Genomic DNA, 20,360 nt, shown 5'->3' on the forward strand with positions numbered 1-20,360 from the left:
TATTTCTGAAAGAGTATGCTAAGTGATACGGTCACACTTCATTGAGCCTGTATCTAAAGCTAAAGGCTCATTGTAAGATAATAGCAATCCAAACATGGGGGGAAAAACTCCTGCTCTACACCATATTAATAAAGTAATTACATTTTGATAACCATATGTGCTCCGATCTTTTTTCTCTCGCTTAGCCTCTGGAGCTGTCACTCAACAAACAATTAGCTTGGTTACTAATTGAATATGTAGCAATGATAATACCTAATTTGGCAACAATGACAAGAAAATCTACATTTTACCACATTTCCAATGCAATTGCAATTGGTCACTTTTTACAATATAATAATAGTTTGCTGCAGATACAAACAGTGTCCCCCAGGGCTCGATGCAAGGCCCCTTATCATGCCAACCCCTGCCGATGCATTGTTTTTTTTTACAATGTATTAATATTAAATTTTCTCTATTTCCATTGGGTTCATATTTCATGTCTTTTTGGGAGAGAATGGTGTCAGTAATGGAGTGTGTAATGGAAGTCTGCGAGACGGAACAGAAGAAAAGGCTTTTCACCCTGGTTGAGCTTCAGGAACACCGTCCCACTGCCAAAAAGCCACTATTCCACTGTGTTATTTACTCCCTCCCTTGTGTTGTGGGATAAGACCATTCAAATAAGAAGAGAGCAGAGCTCACTTTACACAAAAGACAAAAACTGTCTAACTGGTGGAGCCAAAATGGCTGCCCGATACTGGTCCCTTGAAAACTGCTGTGTCATCATCACTGCAGTGACTAGCTTTCAACTTGAATATAAAACACTACGCTTTTAATAGCAAGGCTAATGAATACAACAATACACACATACATTATCAGTCAGTGTCATTTTGATTGTGACAAACAGGAAACAGCTAATTTGTCTACTTAGCATGTTGTTAACAAAAAGGAATGTCCCTTGCCGTGAGACCTACAGTACCAGTCAAAGGTTTGGACACACCTACTCATTCAAGAGTTTTTCTTTATTTTTACTACTTCTACATTGTAGAATAATAGTGAAAACATTCAAAATATGAAATAACATATGGAATCATGTACAAACCAAAAAAGTGTTAAACATATCAAAATATGTTTTATTTTTGAGATTCTTCAAAGTAGCCACCCTTTGCCTTGATGACAGCTTCGCAGCCTCAACGTTTCCAACCCTAAGCAACAGCAGTGGCTGCAACTAAGGAGGTGGTACCGTCAACTCACTTTCTCTCTCTCTTTCTTTCTTTCTCGCTCTCTCTCTCTCTCACACACACACACACACACACACACACACACACACACACACACACACACACACACACACACACACACACACACACACACACACACACACACACACACACACACACACACACACACACACACACACACACACACACACACACACACAGCCCCCCGATTAATATTCCACAGCCTCGTGTCTGGCACACCACGGGCTGCCAAGGGACAGGTATGTATGTCACCCTTTTGATTCAGGCAGGAGGAGATAGAGGAGAGGCAGAGGGAGGAACCGGAGGAGATAGAGGAGAGGCAGAGGGAGGAACAGGACGAGATAGAGGAGAGGCAGAGGGAGGAACCGGAGGAGATAGAGGAGAGGCAGAGGGAGGAACAGGAGGAGATAGAGGAGAGGCAGAGGGAGGAACAGGAGGAGAGGCAGAGGGAGGAACAGGAGGAGAGGCAGAGGGAGGAACAGGAGGAGATAGAGGAGAGGCAGAGGGAGGAACAGGAGGAGATAGAGGAGAGGCAGAGGGAGGAACAGGAGGAGATAGAGGAGAGGCAGAGGGAGGAACAGGAGGAGATAGAGGAGAGGCAGAGGGAGGAACAGGAGGAGATAGAGGAGAGGCAGAGGGAGGAACAGGAGGAGAGGCAGAGGGGGGAACAGGAGGAGATAGAGGAGAGGCAGAGGGAGGAACAGGAGGAGATAGAGGAGAGGCAGAGGGAGGAACAGGAGGAGATAGAGGAGAGGCAGAGGGAGGAACAGGAGGAGAGGCAGAGGGAGGAACAGGAGGAGATAGAGGAGAGGCAGAGGAAGGAACAGGATGAGATAGAGGAGAGGCAGAGGGAGGAACAGGAGGAGATAGAGGAGAGGCAGAGGGAGGAACAGGAGGAGAGGCAGAGGGAGGAACAGGAGGAGATAGAGGAGAGGCAGAGGGAGGAACAGGAGGAGATAGAGGAGAGGCAGAGGGAGGAACAGGAGGAGATAGAGAGGCAGAGGGAGGAACAGGAGGAGATAGAGGAGAGGCAGAGGGAGGAACAGGAGGAGAGGCAGAGGGAGGAACAGGAGGAGATAGAGGAGAGGCAGAGGGAGGAACAGGAGGAGATAGAGGAGAGGCAGAGGGAGGAACAGGAGGAGATAGAGGAGAGGCAGAGGGAGGAACAGGAGGAGAGGCAGAGGGAGGAACAGGAGGAGATAGAGGAGAGGCAGAGGGAGGAACAGGAGGAGATAGAGGAGAGGCAGAGGGAGGAACAGGAGGAGATAGAGGAGAGGCAGAGGGAGGAACAGGAGGAGATAGAGGAGAGGCAGAGGGAGGAACAGGGGGAGATAGAGGAGAGGCAGAGGGAGGAACAGGAGGAGAGGCAGAGGGGGGAACAGGGGGAGATAGAGGAGAGGCAGAGGGAGGAACAGGAGGAGATAGAAGAGAGGCAGAGGGAGGAACAGGAGGAGATAGAGGAGAGGCAGAGGGAGGAACAGGAGGAGATAGAGGAGAGGCAGAGGAAGGAACAGGATGAGATAGAGGAGAGGCAGAGGGAGGAACAGGAGGAGAGGCAGAGGGAGGAACAGGAGGAGAGGCAGGAACAGGAGGAGAGGCAGAGGGAGGAACAGGAGGAGAGGCAGGAACAGGAGGAGATAGAGGAGAGACAGAGGGAGGAAAAGGAGGAGGTAGCTATCTGCTGGTAGAGGAGAGACAGAGGGAGGAAAAGGAGGAGATAGAGGAGAGGCAGAGGGAGGAACAGGAGGAGATAGAGGAGAGGCAGAGGGAGGAGATAGAGGAGAGGCAGAGGGAGGAACAGGAGGAGATAGAGGAGAGGCAGAGGGAGGAACAGGAGGAGATAGGGGAGAGGCAGAGGGAGGAACAGGAGGAGGTAGCTGTTGGTAGTGGAGAGGCGGAGGGAGGAGCAGGGGAAGGAGGAGCTTGCTAGTTGCTGGTAGAGGAGAGGCAGAGAGAGGAAGAGGGGCAGGATGAGATAGCTAGCTGCAGGTAGGGGAGAGGCAGAGAGAAGAGAAGGAGAAGCTAGCTAGCTGTTGGTAGTACGGGAGAGGCAGAGAGAAGAAGAGGGGCAGGATGAGATAGCTAGCTGTTGGTAGAGGAGAGGCAGAGGGAGGAGCAGGAGGAGCTAGCTAGCTGCTGGTAGGGGAGAGGCGGAGAGAAGAGCAGGAGGCTAGCTGCTGGTAGGGGGGAGGCAGAGGGAGAAGCTTGCTAACTGCTGGTAGAGGAGAGGCAGAGTGAAGAGCAGGAGGAGCTAGCTAGATGCTGGTAGGGGAGAGGCAGAGAGAAGTGCAGGAGGAGCTAGCTAGCTGCTGGTAGAGGAGAGGCGGAGAGAAGAGCAAGAGGAGATAGCTAGCTGCTGGTAGGGGAGGCAGAGGGAGAAGCTAGCTAGTTGCTGGTAGAGGAGAGGCAGAGTGAGGAGCAGGAGGAGAGGATAGCTAGCTGTTGGTAGGGGAGAGGCAGAGAGAGGAGCAGGAGGAGCTTGCTAGCTGCTGGTAGAGGAGAGGCAGAGAGAAGAAGACGGCAGGATGAGACCAGAGGGAGGAGCAGGAGGAGATAGCTAGCTGCTGGTAGGAGAGAGGCAGAGGGAGGAACAGGAAGAGCCAGCTAGCTGCTGGTAGAGGAGAGGCAGAGTGAGGAGCAGGAGGAGCTAGCTAGATGCTGGTAGGGTAGAGGCGGAGGAGATAGCTAGCTGCTGGTAGAGGAGACGCAGAGAGAAGAAGCTAAGGAGAAGCTAGCTAGCTGTTGGTAGTACGGAAGAGGCAGAGAGAGGAGCAGGCGGAGCAAACTAGCTGTTGGTAGGGGAGAGGCAGAGAGAAGAAGATGGGCAAGATGAGATGGCTAGCTGCTGGTAGGAGAGAGGCAGAGGGAGGAACAGGAAGAGCCAACTAGCTGCTGGTAGGGGAGAGGCAGAGGGAGGAACAGGAGGAGATAGCTAGCTGCTGGTAGGGGAGAGGCGGAGGAGATAGCTAGCTGTTGGTTGGGGAGAGGCAGAGGGAGGAAGAGGAGCAGGAGGAGATAGCTAGCTGCTGTTAGGGGAGAGGCAGAGGGAGGAACAGGAGGAGACAGCTAGCTGCTGGTTGGGGAGAGGCAGAGGGAGGAAGAGGAGCAGGGGGAGCTAGCTAGCTGCTGGTAGGGGAGAGGCAGAGGGAGGAAGAGGAGCAGGAGGAGCTAGCTAGCTGTTGGTAGGGGAAAGGCAGAGGGAGGAGCAGGCGGAGCTTGCTAGCTGCTGGTAGGGGAGAGACAGAGGGCAGTCTCATTTCACAACTTTAAGTTAGAGGTTTAACTTAGAGGCCTTTACAGCAGCAGCAGCGGTAACATCTGTCAGCTTTACGTCACACTGTGTACCCTACCGGCAGTCAAACTTAACCCTGTGTTGACCTTTGACCTCTGTCTATTGGGGACAGCCCTTGCGGCCGCCAAAGGTGAAATGAAAAATGGACGCAATTAACGGGACTATTTAGGTGTGAAACACAAGTTCTTCCTTTTGACTTCCATTAAGTGTCTGCATCAGTCAACGTTGGCTGGGATACAGCACCTTAACCTTGATACAGCACCTTAACGTGGGGAGCTGAGGAAGGCCAAAGTGAGCATGGAAGTCCAGCTGGGGTAGCTAATTACCCGCCTAAGACATGAACTGCATCTTAATATAACAGTGATAACGGTCAGCAGTTACCGTTGTATAATCACCTCACGTCGTGACAAAATGCCCATTAATGTCCACCTTGGTGGCGGTGTTGAGTGTGTGTGTTTGTGTGTGTGTGGAACTGATAGGGGGAGGGGGTGTGTGTGTGTGTGGAGCTGATAGGGAGGGGGGTGTGTGCATGCAGTGGAACTGATAGGGAGAGTAGGCCTTAATCACTTTGGAGGAAACTAGCACCTATTACCTGACGAAGGCCAGCGATAGAACATAGTCCGAGTTGACAGCTATTAGCCAATCACAGTCCTTGCTGTGGGGATAGGGGTGGGGGAAGTTGGGAGACAGGATGAAGCCGTTGGATCCAGTCAAGTTTCCTCCACAGGGGGCTGAAAGAGAAGAAGAGAAGTGAGAAAAGGTAACATGTACTTGTCTGAGTCTGACACTCATGAACTGTCTCTGTTATGTACCACAGGGAAAACTGCATGCCATTCTGTGGAGATATACTGGTGTTTGGGGCTGCAAACTGCAGAATTCTGGTAATGTTCCTAAAATGACCAAGTTCTCAGAAAATCCTGGTTGAAAGATTCCCAGAATCACAAGGGAATACCTGGGAAATCCTCCAGACAGGATTCCCGGAAAACCTGGGAATGTTTGGGAAAGTTAACAGAATGTTTAAACCATAACAGTAACTGATGTAGTTCATTTTGACAGATCAGACGTTATAAAGCCACATTAAAACAAGACACCCGTGATCAGGAGTTGACAAGAATCCTTGAGGTTTCGTTATAAGCACACTATCTCTGAAAAGTGAGAGAGATCTTGGGATCTGCTTCCAATAATTTGATCTTCATTTAATGTTTTGCCTCATTCAAAACGGTTGGAGAGCGATGACAGTCAATCATCTCTTGAGCTCAAGTGCTGCTTGGCGCCAGCAGGTTCTGGCAACACTCGGAGATCTTAATTCAATATGTTAATTAGCAGGCTAGGAGGCTGGAGATGAGTAGCATGGTCTGAGTCCCTGTTAGTACTCACCTTAATACAACCCCCTGGCTCTACCTGTAATTAAAGCACTCACCTATGCAGACAGGAGGGCTGGGTTGCCAGTAGTAGCGGTTCTCCACCTGTATACAGGTAATCTTCATCTCTCCCTGGAGCTCGTACCCAGGGTCACAGAGAAAGGTGACAGTGTCACCCGGCTCTCGCCCGTCCCCGTTACGACTGCCGTTCATGGGGACCCCCGGGTCTCTGCAGGCGGTGGCCACTGAACCTGGCAGGCACAACACAGGGAGGGAATCAAATCTATGCAGGGGCTTTATGCAATCACTTTGAAGATTACATACATAGACATTCATAACACCTTTATGTTGACATGACATATAATGAATGTTGCAGTATCTTTCATAACGACCTTCAAAACACATAACCAACAATGTCTCTGAGCCCAATAACATTTCAGAGAATAACCCAAAGCTGCACGTTCTACCAGACTTCATTGCTTTTGAAGATATACACTTCAAAGGCTTTTCACAAAAAGTAAACTACTCACTTGAGAATTCGATGGCGAATCCGGACTTGCTGATGTAAAAGTCGGTCTCGAACTGAATGGTAACCAGGTTGAGGGTGCTGTGTATCCCCTCGGGAAGCAGAGAGCCAGACACCTCCCTCAGGGACATCTCATTCTCAGGAGGACCGTCCCACACCTTCAGGATGTCATGTGACGCCTCTGTGTCGAAGGCCAGGAACTGCAGACTGAGGGACGAGGAGGAATACAATTGTCATTTAGGTTTGGATGCAAAATACCAGTTCTTGGTAACTAAATTCTATTTTTGTTTTCATAAATCCTGGTTGGAAGATTCCTGGAATCAGCAACCCTAGACTGCAATAAATTACTTGCAATAAATCACAGAATAACAGAGTAATAATGGTAGATGATAATGGAAGGAACTTGAGAAATTTGCCCAAAAGCAGAGTTTGTAGGAGATCATTTGTGGATGACCTTTGCTCCTCACAGGGAAAAGGGGTTTAAATCAAGTAAAATCACTGAATCTCTTATACAAACACACACAGTTTGTTCTACATTGATATTGATACAGTATTGTTACTGCATTGATATTGGTACAATATTGGTACTGCATTGATATTGGTACATTATTGGTACTGCATTGATATTGATACAGTATTGGTACTGCATTAGTATTGGTACTACATTGATATTGGTACACTATTGGTACTGCATTAGTATTCGTACTACATTGATATTGGGACAGTATTAGTACTGAATTGATATTGGTACAGCATTAGTATTGGTACTGAATTGATATTGGTACAGCATTAGTATTGGTACTGAATTGATATTGGTACAGCATTAGTATTGGTACTGAATTGATATTGGTACAGCATTAGTATTGGTACTGAATTGATATTGGTACAGCATTAGTATTGGTACTGAATTGATATTGGTACAGCATTAGTATTGGTACTGAATTGATATTGGTACAGCATTAGTATTGGTACTGAATTGATATTGGTACAGCATTAGTATTGGTACTGAATTGATATTGGTACAGCATTAGTATTGGTACTGAATTGATATTGGTACAGCATTAGTATTGGTACTGAATTGATATTGGTACAGCATTAGTATTGGTACTGAATTGATATTGGTACAGCATTAGTATTGGTACTGAATTGATATTGGTACAGCATGGCACATTTAAGGGTATGTGTTTATTTCTTCTGGTTTTTCTCCTTTTTTTATGCAAGCACTCAGCTGAAGGCCAAAGTCCGTTAATCTTTTACATGGAAACTAGATAAAACACAACATAAAGTCCTGTTGTGATGCCAGACCGAGGTTCCTGGCTAGGTATAATGATGCTTTAGAGAGAGACAAAAAGGAGCAATAAGTCAGAAAACTAGGCCAGTAATTGGTGCTTGTGGTCATAACACTCCTTCCATTCAGCAGACAGTACTGATCATGACATCAGTGGCAGGAAATAAAGTCATGAATAAAAATATGATTTCAAACGAGGTGCGCCACTGGGAGTTGGAACAGAACAAATTGTTTGCCTCCAAGGTGACACGGTTCCGGCTCTATACAATACTAATAATTGAATGTATGATTGAGCATTTGAGGCTCATTAGACTGCCTAGACCTGGGCTCTCAGACTGAAAACAAAGAGGGACCTGGCATCTATAGACTATACTGGAGAGAGCACAGAGGTACCCCTGTCACACCACTGAGCTGAGTCCAACAGAGCCAAGCTGATCTGATCGCGTTGGCCTGGTTACCAATCTATCGAAGTTGTGGAAAATGGACGGTAGAGGTCTGTAGTGGAGAAGGTTGAGAGCTTCAAGTTCATTGGTGTGCACAACACCAAGGACCTATCATGGTCCAAACACACCAACAGAGTCGTGAAGAGTGCACGCCAACGTCTCTTCCACCTCAGGAGGCTGAAAAGATTTTGTATGGAACCCAAGATCCTCAAACAGTTCTACAGCTGCACCATTGAGAGCATCCAGATTGGTTGCATCACGGATTGGTATGGCAACTGCTCGGCACCCGACCGCAATGCGTTACAGATGGTAGTGCATACGGCCCGGTACACCACTGGGGCCGAGCTCCCTGCCATGCTGGACCTCTATACCAGGCGGTGTCAGAGTAAGGCCCTAAAAATTGTCAAAGATTCCAGCCACCCAAGTCATAGACTGTGTCATAGACACACACACACACACACATTACACACACACACACATACATACATACATACATACATACACACACACACATTCCTTCACACTCTTCACTTGCGCTGCTGCTAAATTTTTTATTTAGCCAATTTTCCGTACTTACTTTTTAAAAACTCTGCATTGTTGGTTAATGGCTCGTAAGTAAGCATGTTGTATTCACCGAATGTGACAAATAACATTCAATTTGATATACTGATGTACTGGACAATGTTTGCTTTCTGGATGAGATGCTAGCACTTTCAAAGCCATGAAAGTGTATTCACTTTTCCATCAAAGTAATTTAGCAGACACTTTTATCCAGAGCAACTGTCAGTGTATGTGCGTGTGAGTGTGAGAGAGAGCTGTATAAAGCCTTGTACTTTTGCTAGACAGATATAACAAGACAGCCTTGGCAGGGCCTTTGCTTGGCTGTTGAAACGCACAGAGATGAGACATGAGAGGATAATACATGAAAAGGAGGATACTTGATGAATACTAATTCATTATCAGTAGTACCTTACGATGTTGCCAGAGTCCACCTCAATGATCCAGGTGCAACGGAGGTTGTTGTCGTAAGGGAACGGGTATCCTGGGGACAGTATACGTCCTGACGACTCGCCTGTGAACTTTCCTCCACATTCAGCTATAAGGAGAGACCATAGAAATAGAATCAGAACATGATAGATATGTAGCTACGGAGAGACCATAGAAATAGAATCAGAACATGATAGATATCTAGCTACGGAGAGACCATAGAAATAGAATCAGAACATGATAGATATCTAGCTATGGAGAGACCATAGAAATATAATCAGAACATGATAGATATCTAGCTACGGAGAGACCATAGAAATATAACCAGAACATGATAGATATCTAGCTACGGAGAGACCATTGAAATATAATCAGAACATGATAGATATCTACCTACGGAGAGACCATAGAAATAGAATCAGAACATGATAGATATCTAGCTATGGAGAGACCATAGAAATAGAATCAGAACATGATAGATATCTAGCTACGGAGAGACCATAGAAATATAACCAGAACATGATAGATATCTAGCTACGGAGAGACCATAGAAATATAATCAGAACATATAGATATCTAGCTACAGAGAGACCATTGAAATATAATCATAACATGATAGATATCTAGCTACGGAGAGACCATAGAAATATAATCAGAACATGATAGATATCTAGCCATGGAGAGACCATAGAAATATAACCAGAACATGATAGATATCTAGCTATGGAGAGACCATAGAAATATAATCAGAACATGATAGATATCTAGCCATGGAGAGACCATAGAAATATAACCAGAACATGATAGATATCTAGCTACAGAGAGACCATTGAAATATAATCAGAACATGATAGATATCTAGCCATGGAGAGACCATAGAAATATAATCAGAACATGATAGATATCTAGCCATGGAGAGACCATAGAAATATAACCAGAACATGATAGATATCTAGCTATGGAGAGACCATAGAAATATAACCAGAACATGATAGATATCTAGCTCTGGAGAGAAATAAAAGGAGATACTGTAGAAGTTTTGCAGTGACGTATATTCAAAAAGCTGTATTGGGCTGGAGGTATCCATGGACAGGAACACAGCTCTCAGAACATCTAGCTCTCACACACACACACACACACACACAGCCATGGAGGGACACCAGAACACTACACACACACTAGCACACCACACACACACACACACAAAAAGCACACCACACACACACACACACACACACACACACACACACACACACACACACACACACACACACACACAGTCTCTCTCTCTCTCTCTCACACACACACACACACACACACACACACACACACACACACACACACACACACACACACACACACACACACACACACACACACACACACACACACACACACACACACACACACACACACACACACACAGCTGAGGGGAAATAATTAGTGGCTGGCTGGCAAACAAATGTAACATGTCTACCGCTCCTCATGCGAACGTGAAGCCGTGTGATTCATCTCAATAAATCATCTCAGTAATAGATCATCTCACAAGATGCAGACTGCTGGAGAGAGTCCCTAATGGTACCCTGTTCCCTATGCAATGCACTACGTTGACCGTCCGGGGCCCGTAGGGCTGTCAGTAAGATTAGCAACCAGCTCAAAACCAGCTCTTACAGTGTGGCGGTGATGTGTGGTGGTGCCGTGGGGGCAGTGTGGTGGTGCCGTGGGGGCAGTGTGGTGGTGCCGTGGGGGCAGTGTGGTGGTGCCGTGGGGGCATTGTGGCGGGGCAGTGTGGAAAGGGGCGTGGGGGCAGTGTGGTGGAGATGTGTGGTGGTGCCGTGGGGGCAGTGTGGTGGTGCCGTGGGGGCATTGTGGCGGGGCAGTGTGGAAAGGGGCGTGGGGTCAGTGTGGTGGTGCCGTGGGGGCAGTGTGGGGGTGCAGTGGGGGCAGTGTGGGGGTGCAGTGGGGGCAGTGTGATGGTGCCGTGGGGACAGTGTGATGGTGCCGTGGGGGCACTGTGGGGGTGCCGTGGGGACAGTGTGATGGTGCCGTGGGGGCAGTGTGATGGTGCCGTGGGGGCAGTGTGATGGTGCCGTGGGGGCAGTGTGGCGCTCCCGTTGGGGCAGTGTGATGGTGCCGTTGGGGCAGTGTGATGGTGCCGTGGGGGCAGTGTGATAGTGCCGTGGGGGCAGTGTGATGGTGCCGTGGGGGCAGTGTGGCGCTCCCGTTGGGGCAGTGTGATGGTGCCGTTGGGGCAGTGTGATGGTGCCATGGGGGCAGTGTGATGGTGCCGTTGGGGCAGTGTGATGGTGCCATGGGGGCAGTGTGATGGCGCCGTGGGGGCAGTGTGGCGCTCCCGTTGGGGCAGTGTGGCCTCTATCTTTCTCTCTCACTCTTTGTCCTCCCACCATCTCTCGCTCTCTCTCTTACTCACTTCCTGTCTCTTTCTCTCTCAATCTCTGTCCTTCCACCATCCTTCTCTCTCTTACTCACTTCCCATCTTTTTCTCTCTCACTCTCTGTCTCCCTGTCCCCGCCCCTCTCTCTCATTCTCATGCTCTGTCTCTCTTTCGCATTCACTCTCTCTCCCTCCTCCAGAAAAACTGGCCTGGTTGACTTCAGGACGTTTGGGTTTTATTATTAATGGAGCCCACATCTGCGTTTCCTTTCAGCAGGTTCATTTGCATAATCCGTCTACATGACAAACAATGGATGCACAGTTCAATGAAGCTTGAATAACAAGGTTCAGATCGCTATTGATTTATACTCTACATTAGAGACGTTTTTAGATACCGGAGAGAGGGAGAGAGAGAGAGAGAGAAAGAGAGGTCCCCATCTCGCTTCCTCCCTCTAGTCTTAACCAACATCCTATGGAGCTCATTCCTCACAAAGCAAACGTTCAATCACACATCATTGGCTTCTCAGGGGTGCTCAATCACATCTGATTGGCCACTTACAAATCTAAAATCAACAGAAAAGAGAGATAGCAGACTGTAACTTGCTGTTACCCACTTAATCGTCCAATCCCATTGACAGACACTGACACAATGCTAAATGTGTCCTGCTTGGAGCACTGTACTGATATTCAGTTGATACGGCATGTTTTCTCTAATAGATCTTCTGCCTCTTGTTTGCTTTTGCAATACATGAGCAAAAGTATATTGGCACCTGCTTGTCAAACATCTCATTCCAAAATCATGGACATTAATATGGAGTTGGTCCCCCCTTTGCTGCTATAACAGCCTCAACTCTTCTGGGTAGACTTTCCACTAGATGTTAGAACATTGTCTGTGGGTCTTGCTTCCTTTCAGCCACAAGAGCATTAGCGACACTGATGTTGGCCGATTAGGCCTGGCTCGCAGTCAGCGTTCCAATTTATCACAAAGGTGTTCGATGGGCTTGAGGTCTGGGCTCTGTGCATGCCAGTCAAGTTCTTCCACACCTATCTTGACAAACCATTTCTGTATGGACCTCGCTTTGTGCACGGGGGCATTGTCATGCTGAAACAGGAAAGGGCCTTCCCCAAACTGTTGCCACAAAGTTGGAAGCACAGAATTGTCTAGAATGTCATTGTATGCTGTAGCGTTAAGATTTCCCTTCACTGTAACTAAGGGGCATAGCCAAAACCATGAAAAACAGCCCAAAACCATTATTCCTCCTCCACCAAACTTTACAGTTGACACTATGCATTGGGGCAGGTAGCGTTCTCCTGGCATCCGCCAAACCCAGATTCGTCCGTCACACTGCCAGATGGTAAAGTGTGATTTATCACTCGATAGAAAGCGTTTCCACTGCTCCAGAGTCCAATGGCGGCGAGCTGTACACCACTCCAGACAACACTTGCCATTGCACATGGTGATCTTAGGCTTGTGTGAGGCTGCTCAGCTATGGAAACCCATTTTATGAAGCTCCCGACGAACAGTCCTTGTGCTGACGTTGCTTCCAGAGGCAGTTTGGAAGTCGGTAGTGAGTGTTGCAACCGAGGATGCGCTTCAGCACTCTGCAGTCCCGTTCTGTGAGCTTGTGTGGCCTACCACTTTGCGGCTGAGCCGTTGTTGCTCCTGTATTGGCTAGTTGAATTCAACTCTCACATATTCCAATCTTCCCAAGATTTTACTAATTCAAAATAAAAAAAATCTAATGCTATTCACTTTAAGAAATGCAAAACACTGCAAATTGTTTGACAAAGTTCAATTAAGAGGATATAATGCAACATAAGGTCGAATTAAACCAGCTGGATTAACTAACATTATACAGCTGCAGACTGCAGTGCTGGTTGTTCTACTGTAGCATAACAATGACCTGCAGGAGCTCTGCCTGGTCTGGTCTGCACTCCCCTAGCCTGGTCAGTACAGTATGCAGAGTAGGAGGTGCATGGGCTGCAGCTTAGATCATTATGACAAATGGGAGGGAGCTGTGTTAACATTTTCTTCTGTGGTTAACTTGACATGAAGAGAGAAGGGTTGTGCTGCAGTACTGTACTGCTGGGTTAACTGGGTTAACTGGGTTAACTGGATTAACTGGGTTAACTGGGTTAACTGGGTTAACTGGATTAACTAGGTTAACTGGGTTAACTGGGTTAACTGGGTTAACAGTAGTTGAAAATAGATGGAGAGCCGTCTAACAATCCGATATGCTTAGAGTCAACAGTTGATCCTGACCATAAGGCTTTACCATTCATATGCACACTCCTTTTGTTACTCTGTTCCCTTACCAATGCAAGAGGGCAGGGCGTTGTCCCAGGCACGTCTCTCTCCGGTCATACACTTGAGCACTCTGCTGCCGTGCAGGGTGTAACCAGGGTTACACCTGTAGGTGATGGTGCTGCCAGAGAAATGTCCCTGGTCGTTGACCTTGAAGCCAAACTGGGGCACTCCAGGGTCTTCGCAGTGGGACAACTCGAAGCCTGGAGGAGGGAGGGGAAAGGGTGGTTGGGGGTTGGGGTGGGGTGGGGGGTGGAGTGGGGTGGGGGGGTGGATTGAAGGAGAGAGGGAGGGGAAAGGGTGGTTGGGGGTGGGGTGGGGTGGATTGAAGGAGAGAGGGAGGGGAAAGGGTGGTTGTGGGGTGGGGTGGGGTGGATTGAAGGAGAGAGGGAGGGGAAAGGGTGGTTGTGGGGTGGGGTGGGGTGGGGTGGGGTGTGGTGGGGTGGGGTGGGGTGGATTGAAGGAGAGAGGGAGGGGAAAGGGTGGGTGGGGTGGGGTGGATTGAAGGAAAGAGGGAGGGAGAGAAAGAGATAGAGAAGAAAATCAATCAAAGTCACAAAGGGCTCTGCAACTGTAACTTGACCCCAGAGAACAAGCAGAACCACAGTGGCCCCGGGGGAAAGCTCCCTAGAAAGAAGAAACATGAAGAGTAAACAGGCTCGGGAGGATCCTCCTCCTTCTGGCAGTGTAGGACGAGGTCACTATGTCACAACTCTGGGGTAAAAAAGGATTGGAGCATTTGGTTGAGCCTGGCTACAGTTCCACATGGGTGGGGCTTGCACTTTTAGGGGCTACTCCATTGGTTCCGTCTTATTACATCTGGCATGGTCAATCAAGCTCAACTTTTAAATACTTTTTGAAAACCAGATATGTGATGTTAACACAAATATCACCTGCGCCAGGCTGGACACAGGCATGGAGGCATATGATTTAGCCACACAGTTTTTGGCCTCCTCTCTTAATGTTCCAATCAGTCATTTTGAGTTATTTCCGTGCTGCTTGCATTGCATGTACATGGGGCGGCAAGTAGCCTAGTGGTTTATAGCGTTGGGCCAGTAACCGGCTCGAATCCTCGAGCTGAGGATCTGAGTTAACCCACTGTTCGCCGGGCGCCGAAGACATGGATGTCGATTAAGGCAGCCCCCCCCGCACGTCTCTGATTCACAGTGGTTGGGTTAAATGTAGAAGACACATTTCAGTTGAATATATTCAGTTGGACAACTGACCCTTTCCCTATGTCGTTAGGAGCTCAGAACAGAGAGAATGTAAGTTATGGTGGTCATTAGCTTTAGTCATTCCGGCTTGAAGATCCCACTGGGCCCGGAGGCAGGGATGGGGCCTGTACTAAGCAGGCAGAACAATTAGGATTAAGCGCTTGGTTAATTTGTCTAGAACTGTTGGTCGGTACAGGAGGAGCATGGGCCGGCTTTCTGTCAGAGACACTTCCTGTTATTATCTTGCCCTAATCGTTTCCATTTGGCACGCCGTCATAATTACACAGCCAACTGAGAGAAATAGGACAGACATAATGATGCTGTTCTTTTTCCTTGTCTTTCAAAGTGCCACCCCACATTTTAGCAGCTGACAATTTCCTATTTGAACTCTGCCCTGTGATATTAAGGACGCAGCCAAGCTAAAACAAGACACATCCCTCTGCCCTCTCCTCATCACAATGACAGCTACCTTTCAAAATACAAAACCCACATAAATGCAAAGCACCCAGTTCCATTTGCCTCCAATTAAGTGTAGAGCCTCAACATAGTGTTTGACACGACACTCATTGTTATGTAGGTGAGTGAGGACCCAAAAGCGGTTTAACAGAAACAGAGTCTTTTAATGTCCAAACACAGGGAAGACATATATCCTCTTCAGATGTATCGATTGACAAAATAGACAACCCGCAGAGAGGGCGACAAATAAATCATAACGTCCTCTGATCTTTACAGGAGAGTCCCCTTCTAGCAGCAGAGGAGAATAGCAGGGTTAGCGGCAACAGACTGCTGGTCTCTCCAGGTAGGCGCGGGTTGTAGAGGACAGAGGTACCTGATCACACGTAGCATCTGATGAAGAGGCAGATTACGACAGGACGGGACAAGGGTGAAGCAAACGAGAATCTGACAAAGACAGAAGCAGAAACAGAGAGAGAAATAGAGACCTAATCAGAGGGAAAAAAGGGAACAGGTGGGAGAGAGTAAACGAGGTAGTTAGAGGAGATGAGGAACAGCTGGGGGAAGGAAAGGAAGAGAAGGTAACCTAATATGACCAGCAGGGGGAAACGAAGTGAAGAGAAAGAACAGGAACAAGACATAACATGACAATACATGACAGTACCCCCCCACTCACCGAGCGCCTCCTGGCGCACTCGAGGAGGAAACCTGGCGGCAACGGAGGAAATCATCGATCAGCGAACGGTCCAGCACGTCCCGAGATGGAACCCAACTCCTTTCCTCAGGACCGTACCCCTCCCAATCCACTAGGTACTGATGACCACGGCCCCCGAGGACGCATGTCCAAAATCTTACGGACCCTGTAGATAGGTGCGCCCTCGACAAGGATGGGGGGGAAGACGAACGGGGGCGCGAAGAAAGGGCTTAACACAGGAGACATGGAAGACCGGGTGGACGCGACGAAGATGTTGCGGAAGAAGAAGTCGCACTGCGACAGGATTAATGACCTGAGAAATACGGAACGGACCAATGAACCGCGGGGTCAACTTGCGAGAAGCTGTCTTAAGGGGAAGGTTTTGAGTGGAGAGCCATACTCTCTGACCGCGACAATATCTAGGACTCTTAGTCCTACGCTTATTAGCGGCTCTCACAGTCTGCGCCCTATAACGGCAAAGTGCAGACCTGACCCTCTTCCAGGTGCGCTCACAACATTGGACAAAAGCCTGAGCGGAGGGGACGCTGGACTCGGCGAGCTGGGACGAGGCCAGAGGAGGCTGGTACCCGAGGCTACTCTGAAAAGGAGATAGCCCGGTCGCAGACGAAGGAAGCGAGTTGTGAGCGTATTCTGCCCAGGGGAGCTGTTCTGCCCAAGACGCAGGGTTACGAAAAGAAAGACTGCGTAAGACGCGACCAATAGTCTGATTGGCCCGTTCTGCTTGACCGTTAGACTGGGGGTGAAAACCGGAAGAGAGACTGACGGAAGCCCCAATCAAACGGCAAAACTCCCTCCAAAATTGAGACGTGAATTGCGGACCCCTGTCCGAAACGGCGTCTGACGGAAGGCCATGAATTCTGAAAACATTCTCAATGATGATTTGTGCCGTCTCTTTAGCAGAAGGAAGCTTAGCGAGGGGAATAAAATGAGCCGCCTTAGAGAACCTATCGACAACCGTTAGAATAACAGTCTTCCCCGCTGACGAAGGCAGTCCGGTAATAAAGTCTAAGGCGATGTGAGACCACGGTCGAGAGGGAATGGAAAGCGGTCTGAGACGGCCGGCAGGAGGGGAGTTACCGGACTTAGTCTGCGCGCAGTCCGAACAAGCAGCCACGAAACAACGCGTGTCACGCTCCTGAGTGGGCCACCAAAAACGCTGGAGAATAGAAGCAAGCGTACCCCGAACGCCGGGCTGGCCGGCTAACTTGGCAAAGTGAGCCCACTGAAGAACGGCCAGACGAGTAGGAATGGGAACGAAAAGAAGGTTCCTAGGACAAGCGCGCGGCGACGGAGTGTGAGTGAGTGCTTGCTTTACCTGCCTCTCAATTCCCCAGACAGTCAACCCGACAACACGCCCCTCAGGGAGAATCCCCTCGGGCTCGGTGGAGGCTACTGAAGAACTGAAGAGACGGGATAAAGCATCAGGCTTGGTGTTCTTAGAGCCCGGACGATAAGAAATAACAAACTCGAAACGAGCGAAAAACAGCGCCCAACGAGCCTGACGCGTATTAAGTCGTTTGGCAGAACGGATGTACTCAAGGTTCCTATGGTCAGTCCAAACGACAAAAGGAACGGTCGCCCCCTCCAACCACTGTCGCCATTCGCCTAGGGCTAAGCGGATGGCGAGCAGTTCGCGGTTTCCCACATCATAGTTACGTTCCGACGGCGACAGGCGATGAGAAAAATACGCGCAAGGGTGGACCTTGTCGTCAGAACGGGAGCGCTGGGAAAGAATGGCTCCCACGCCCACCTCTGACGCGTCAACCTCGACAATGAACTGTCTAGAGACGTCAGGTGTAACAAGGATAGGTGCGGATGTAAAACGCTTCTTGAGGAGATCAAAAGCTCCCTGGGCAGAAACGGACCACTTAAAGCACGTCTTGACAGGAGTAAGGGCTGTGAGAGGAGCTGCCACCTGACCGAAATTACGGATGAAACGACGATAGAAATTCGCGAAGCCGAGAAAGCGCTGCAACTCGACACGTGACTTAGGGACGGGCCAATCGCTGACAGCTTGGACCTTAGCGGGATCCATCTTAATGCCTTCAGCGGAAATAACAGAACCGAGAAATGTGACGGAGGAGGCATGAAAAGAGCACTTCTCAGCCTTCACATAAAGACAATTCTCTAAAAGGCGCTGGAGGACACGTCGAACGTGCTGAACATGAATCTGGAGTGACGGTGAAAAAATCAGGATATCGTCAAGGTAAACGAAAACAAAGATGTTCAGCATGTCTCTCAGTACATCATTCACTAATGCCTGAAAGACAGCTGGAGCGTTAGCGAGGCCGAACGGCAGAACCCGGTATTCAAAGTGCCCTAACGGAGTGTTAAACGCCGTTTTCCACTCGTCCCCCTCCCTGATGCGCACGAGATGGTAAGCGTTACGAAGGTCCAACTTAGTGAAAAACCTGGCTCCCTGCAGGATCTCGAAGGCTGAAGACATAAGGGGAAGCAGATAACGATTCTTAACCGTTATGTCATTCAGCCCTCGATAATCTACGCAGGGACACAGGGTCCCGTCCTTTTTCTTAACAAAAAAAAACCCCGCTCCGGCGGAAGAGGTGGAGGGGACTACGGTACCGGCGTCGAGAGCTACAGACAAATAATCTTTGAGAGCCTAACGTTCGGGAGCCGACAGAGAGTATAGTCTACCCCGGAGGGGAGTGGTTCCCGGAAGGAGATCAATACTACAATCATACGACCGGTGCGGAGGAAGGGAAGTGGCCCTGGACCGACTGAACACCGTGCGCAGATCGTGATATTCCTCCGGCACCCCTGTCAAATCACCAGGCTCCTCCTGTGAAGAAGAGACAGAGGAAACAGGAGGGATAGCAGACATTAAACACTTCACATGACAAGAGACGTTCCAGGAGAGGATAGAATTACTAGACCAATTAATAGAAGGATTATGACACACTAGCCAGGGATGACCCAAAACAACAGGTGTAAAAGGTGAACGAAAAATTAAAAAAGAAATGGTTTCGCTATGATTACCAGAGACAGTGAGGGTTAAAGGTAGCGTTTCACGCTGAATCCTGGGGAGAGGACTACCATCCAAGGCGAACAAGGCCGTGGGCTCCCCTAACCGTCTGAGAGGAATGTCATGTTCCCGAGCCCAGGCTTCGTCCATAAAACAGCCCTCCGCCCCAGAGTCTATCAAGGCACTGCAGGAAGCTGCCGAACCGGTCCAGCGTAGATCGACCAACAAGGTAGTACAGGATCTTGAAGGAGAGACCTGAGTAGTAGCGCTCACCAGTAGCCCTCCGCTTACTGATGAGCTCTGGCTTGTACTGGACATGAAGTGACAAAATGACCAGCGGAACCGCAATAGAGACAGAGGCGGTGATTCTCCGTTCCCTCTCCTTAGTCGAGATGCGAATACCCCCCAGCTGCATAGGCTCAGCACCCGAGCCAGTGGAGGAAGATGGTAGTGATGCGGAGAGGGGGGCAACGGATAACGCGAGCTCCCTTCCACGAGCTCGGTGACGAAGATCAACCCGTCGTTCTATGCGAATAGAGAGTTCAATCAAGGAATCCACGCTGGAAGGAACCTCCCGGGAGAGAATCTCATCCTTTACCTCCGCGCGGAGACCCTCCAGAAAACGAGCGAGCAAAGCCGGCTCGTTCCAGTCACTGGAGGCAGCAAGAGTGCGAAACTCTATAGAGTAATCAGTTATGGATCGATTACCTTGACATAGGGAAGACAGGGCCCTGGAAGCTTCTTCCCCAAAAACAGAACGATCAAAAACCTGTATCATCTCCTCCTTAAAGTTCTGATACTGGTTAGTACACTCAGCCCTCGCCTCCCAGATTGCCGTGCCCCACTCACGAGCCCGTCCAGTAAGGAGAGATATGACGTAGGCGATACGAGCTGTGCCCCTGGAGTAAGTGTTGGGCTGGAGAGAAAACACAATATCACACTGGGTGAGGAACGAGCGGCATTCAGTGGGCTCCCCAGAGTAACACGGCGGGTTATTAATTCTGGGCTCCGGAGACTCGGAAGCCCTGGAAGTGGCCGGTGGATCGAGGCGGAGATGGTGAATATGTTTCGAGAGGTTGGAGACTTGGGCGGCCAGGGTCTCAACGGCATGTCGAGCAGCAGACAATTCCTGCTCGTGTCTGCCTAGCATCGCTCCCTGGA

General features: G+C 49.0%; 1 protein-coding gene across 1 annotated transcript in view; it reads right to left on the bottom strand.

Moving 5' to 3' along the window:
• Positions 1-20,360, bottom strand: part of LOC124012727 (CUB and sushi domain-containing protein 3-like) — an 849,083-nt gene that overhangs the window by 249,381 nt on the left and 579,342 nt on the right. Inside the window, exons 24-28 of the mRNA XM_046326635.1 lie at positions 13,846-14,037; positions 9,118-9,244; positions 6,422-6,624; positions 5,951-6,142; positions 5,123-5,261 (exon numbers count right to left, since the gene is read on the bottom strand). Of these exons, the coding sequence (XP_046182591.1) occupies positions 5,123-5,261; positions 5,951-6,142; positions 6,422-6,624; positions 9,118-9,244; positions 13,846-14,037 (853 nt within the window). The remainder of the gene's footprint in view (positions 1-5,122; positions 5,262-5,950; positions 6,143-6,421; positions 6,625-9,117; positions 9,245-13,845; positions 14,038-20,360) is intronic.

Source organism: Oncorhynchus gorbuscha, linkage group LG24 (genome assembly GCF_021184085.1).
Source record: "Oncorhynchus gorbuscha isolate QuinsamMale2020 ecotype Even-year linkage group LG24, OgorEven_v1.0, whole genome shotgun sequence".
Taxonomy (NCBI): Eukaryota; Metazoa; Chordata; class Actinopteri; order Salmoniformes; family Salmonidae; genus Oncorhynchus; species Oncorhynchus gorbuscha.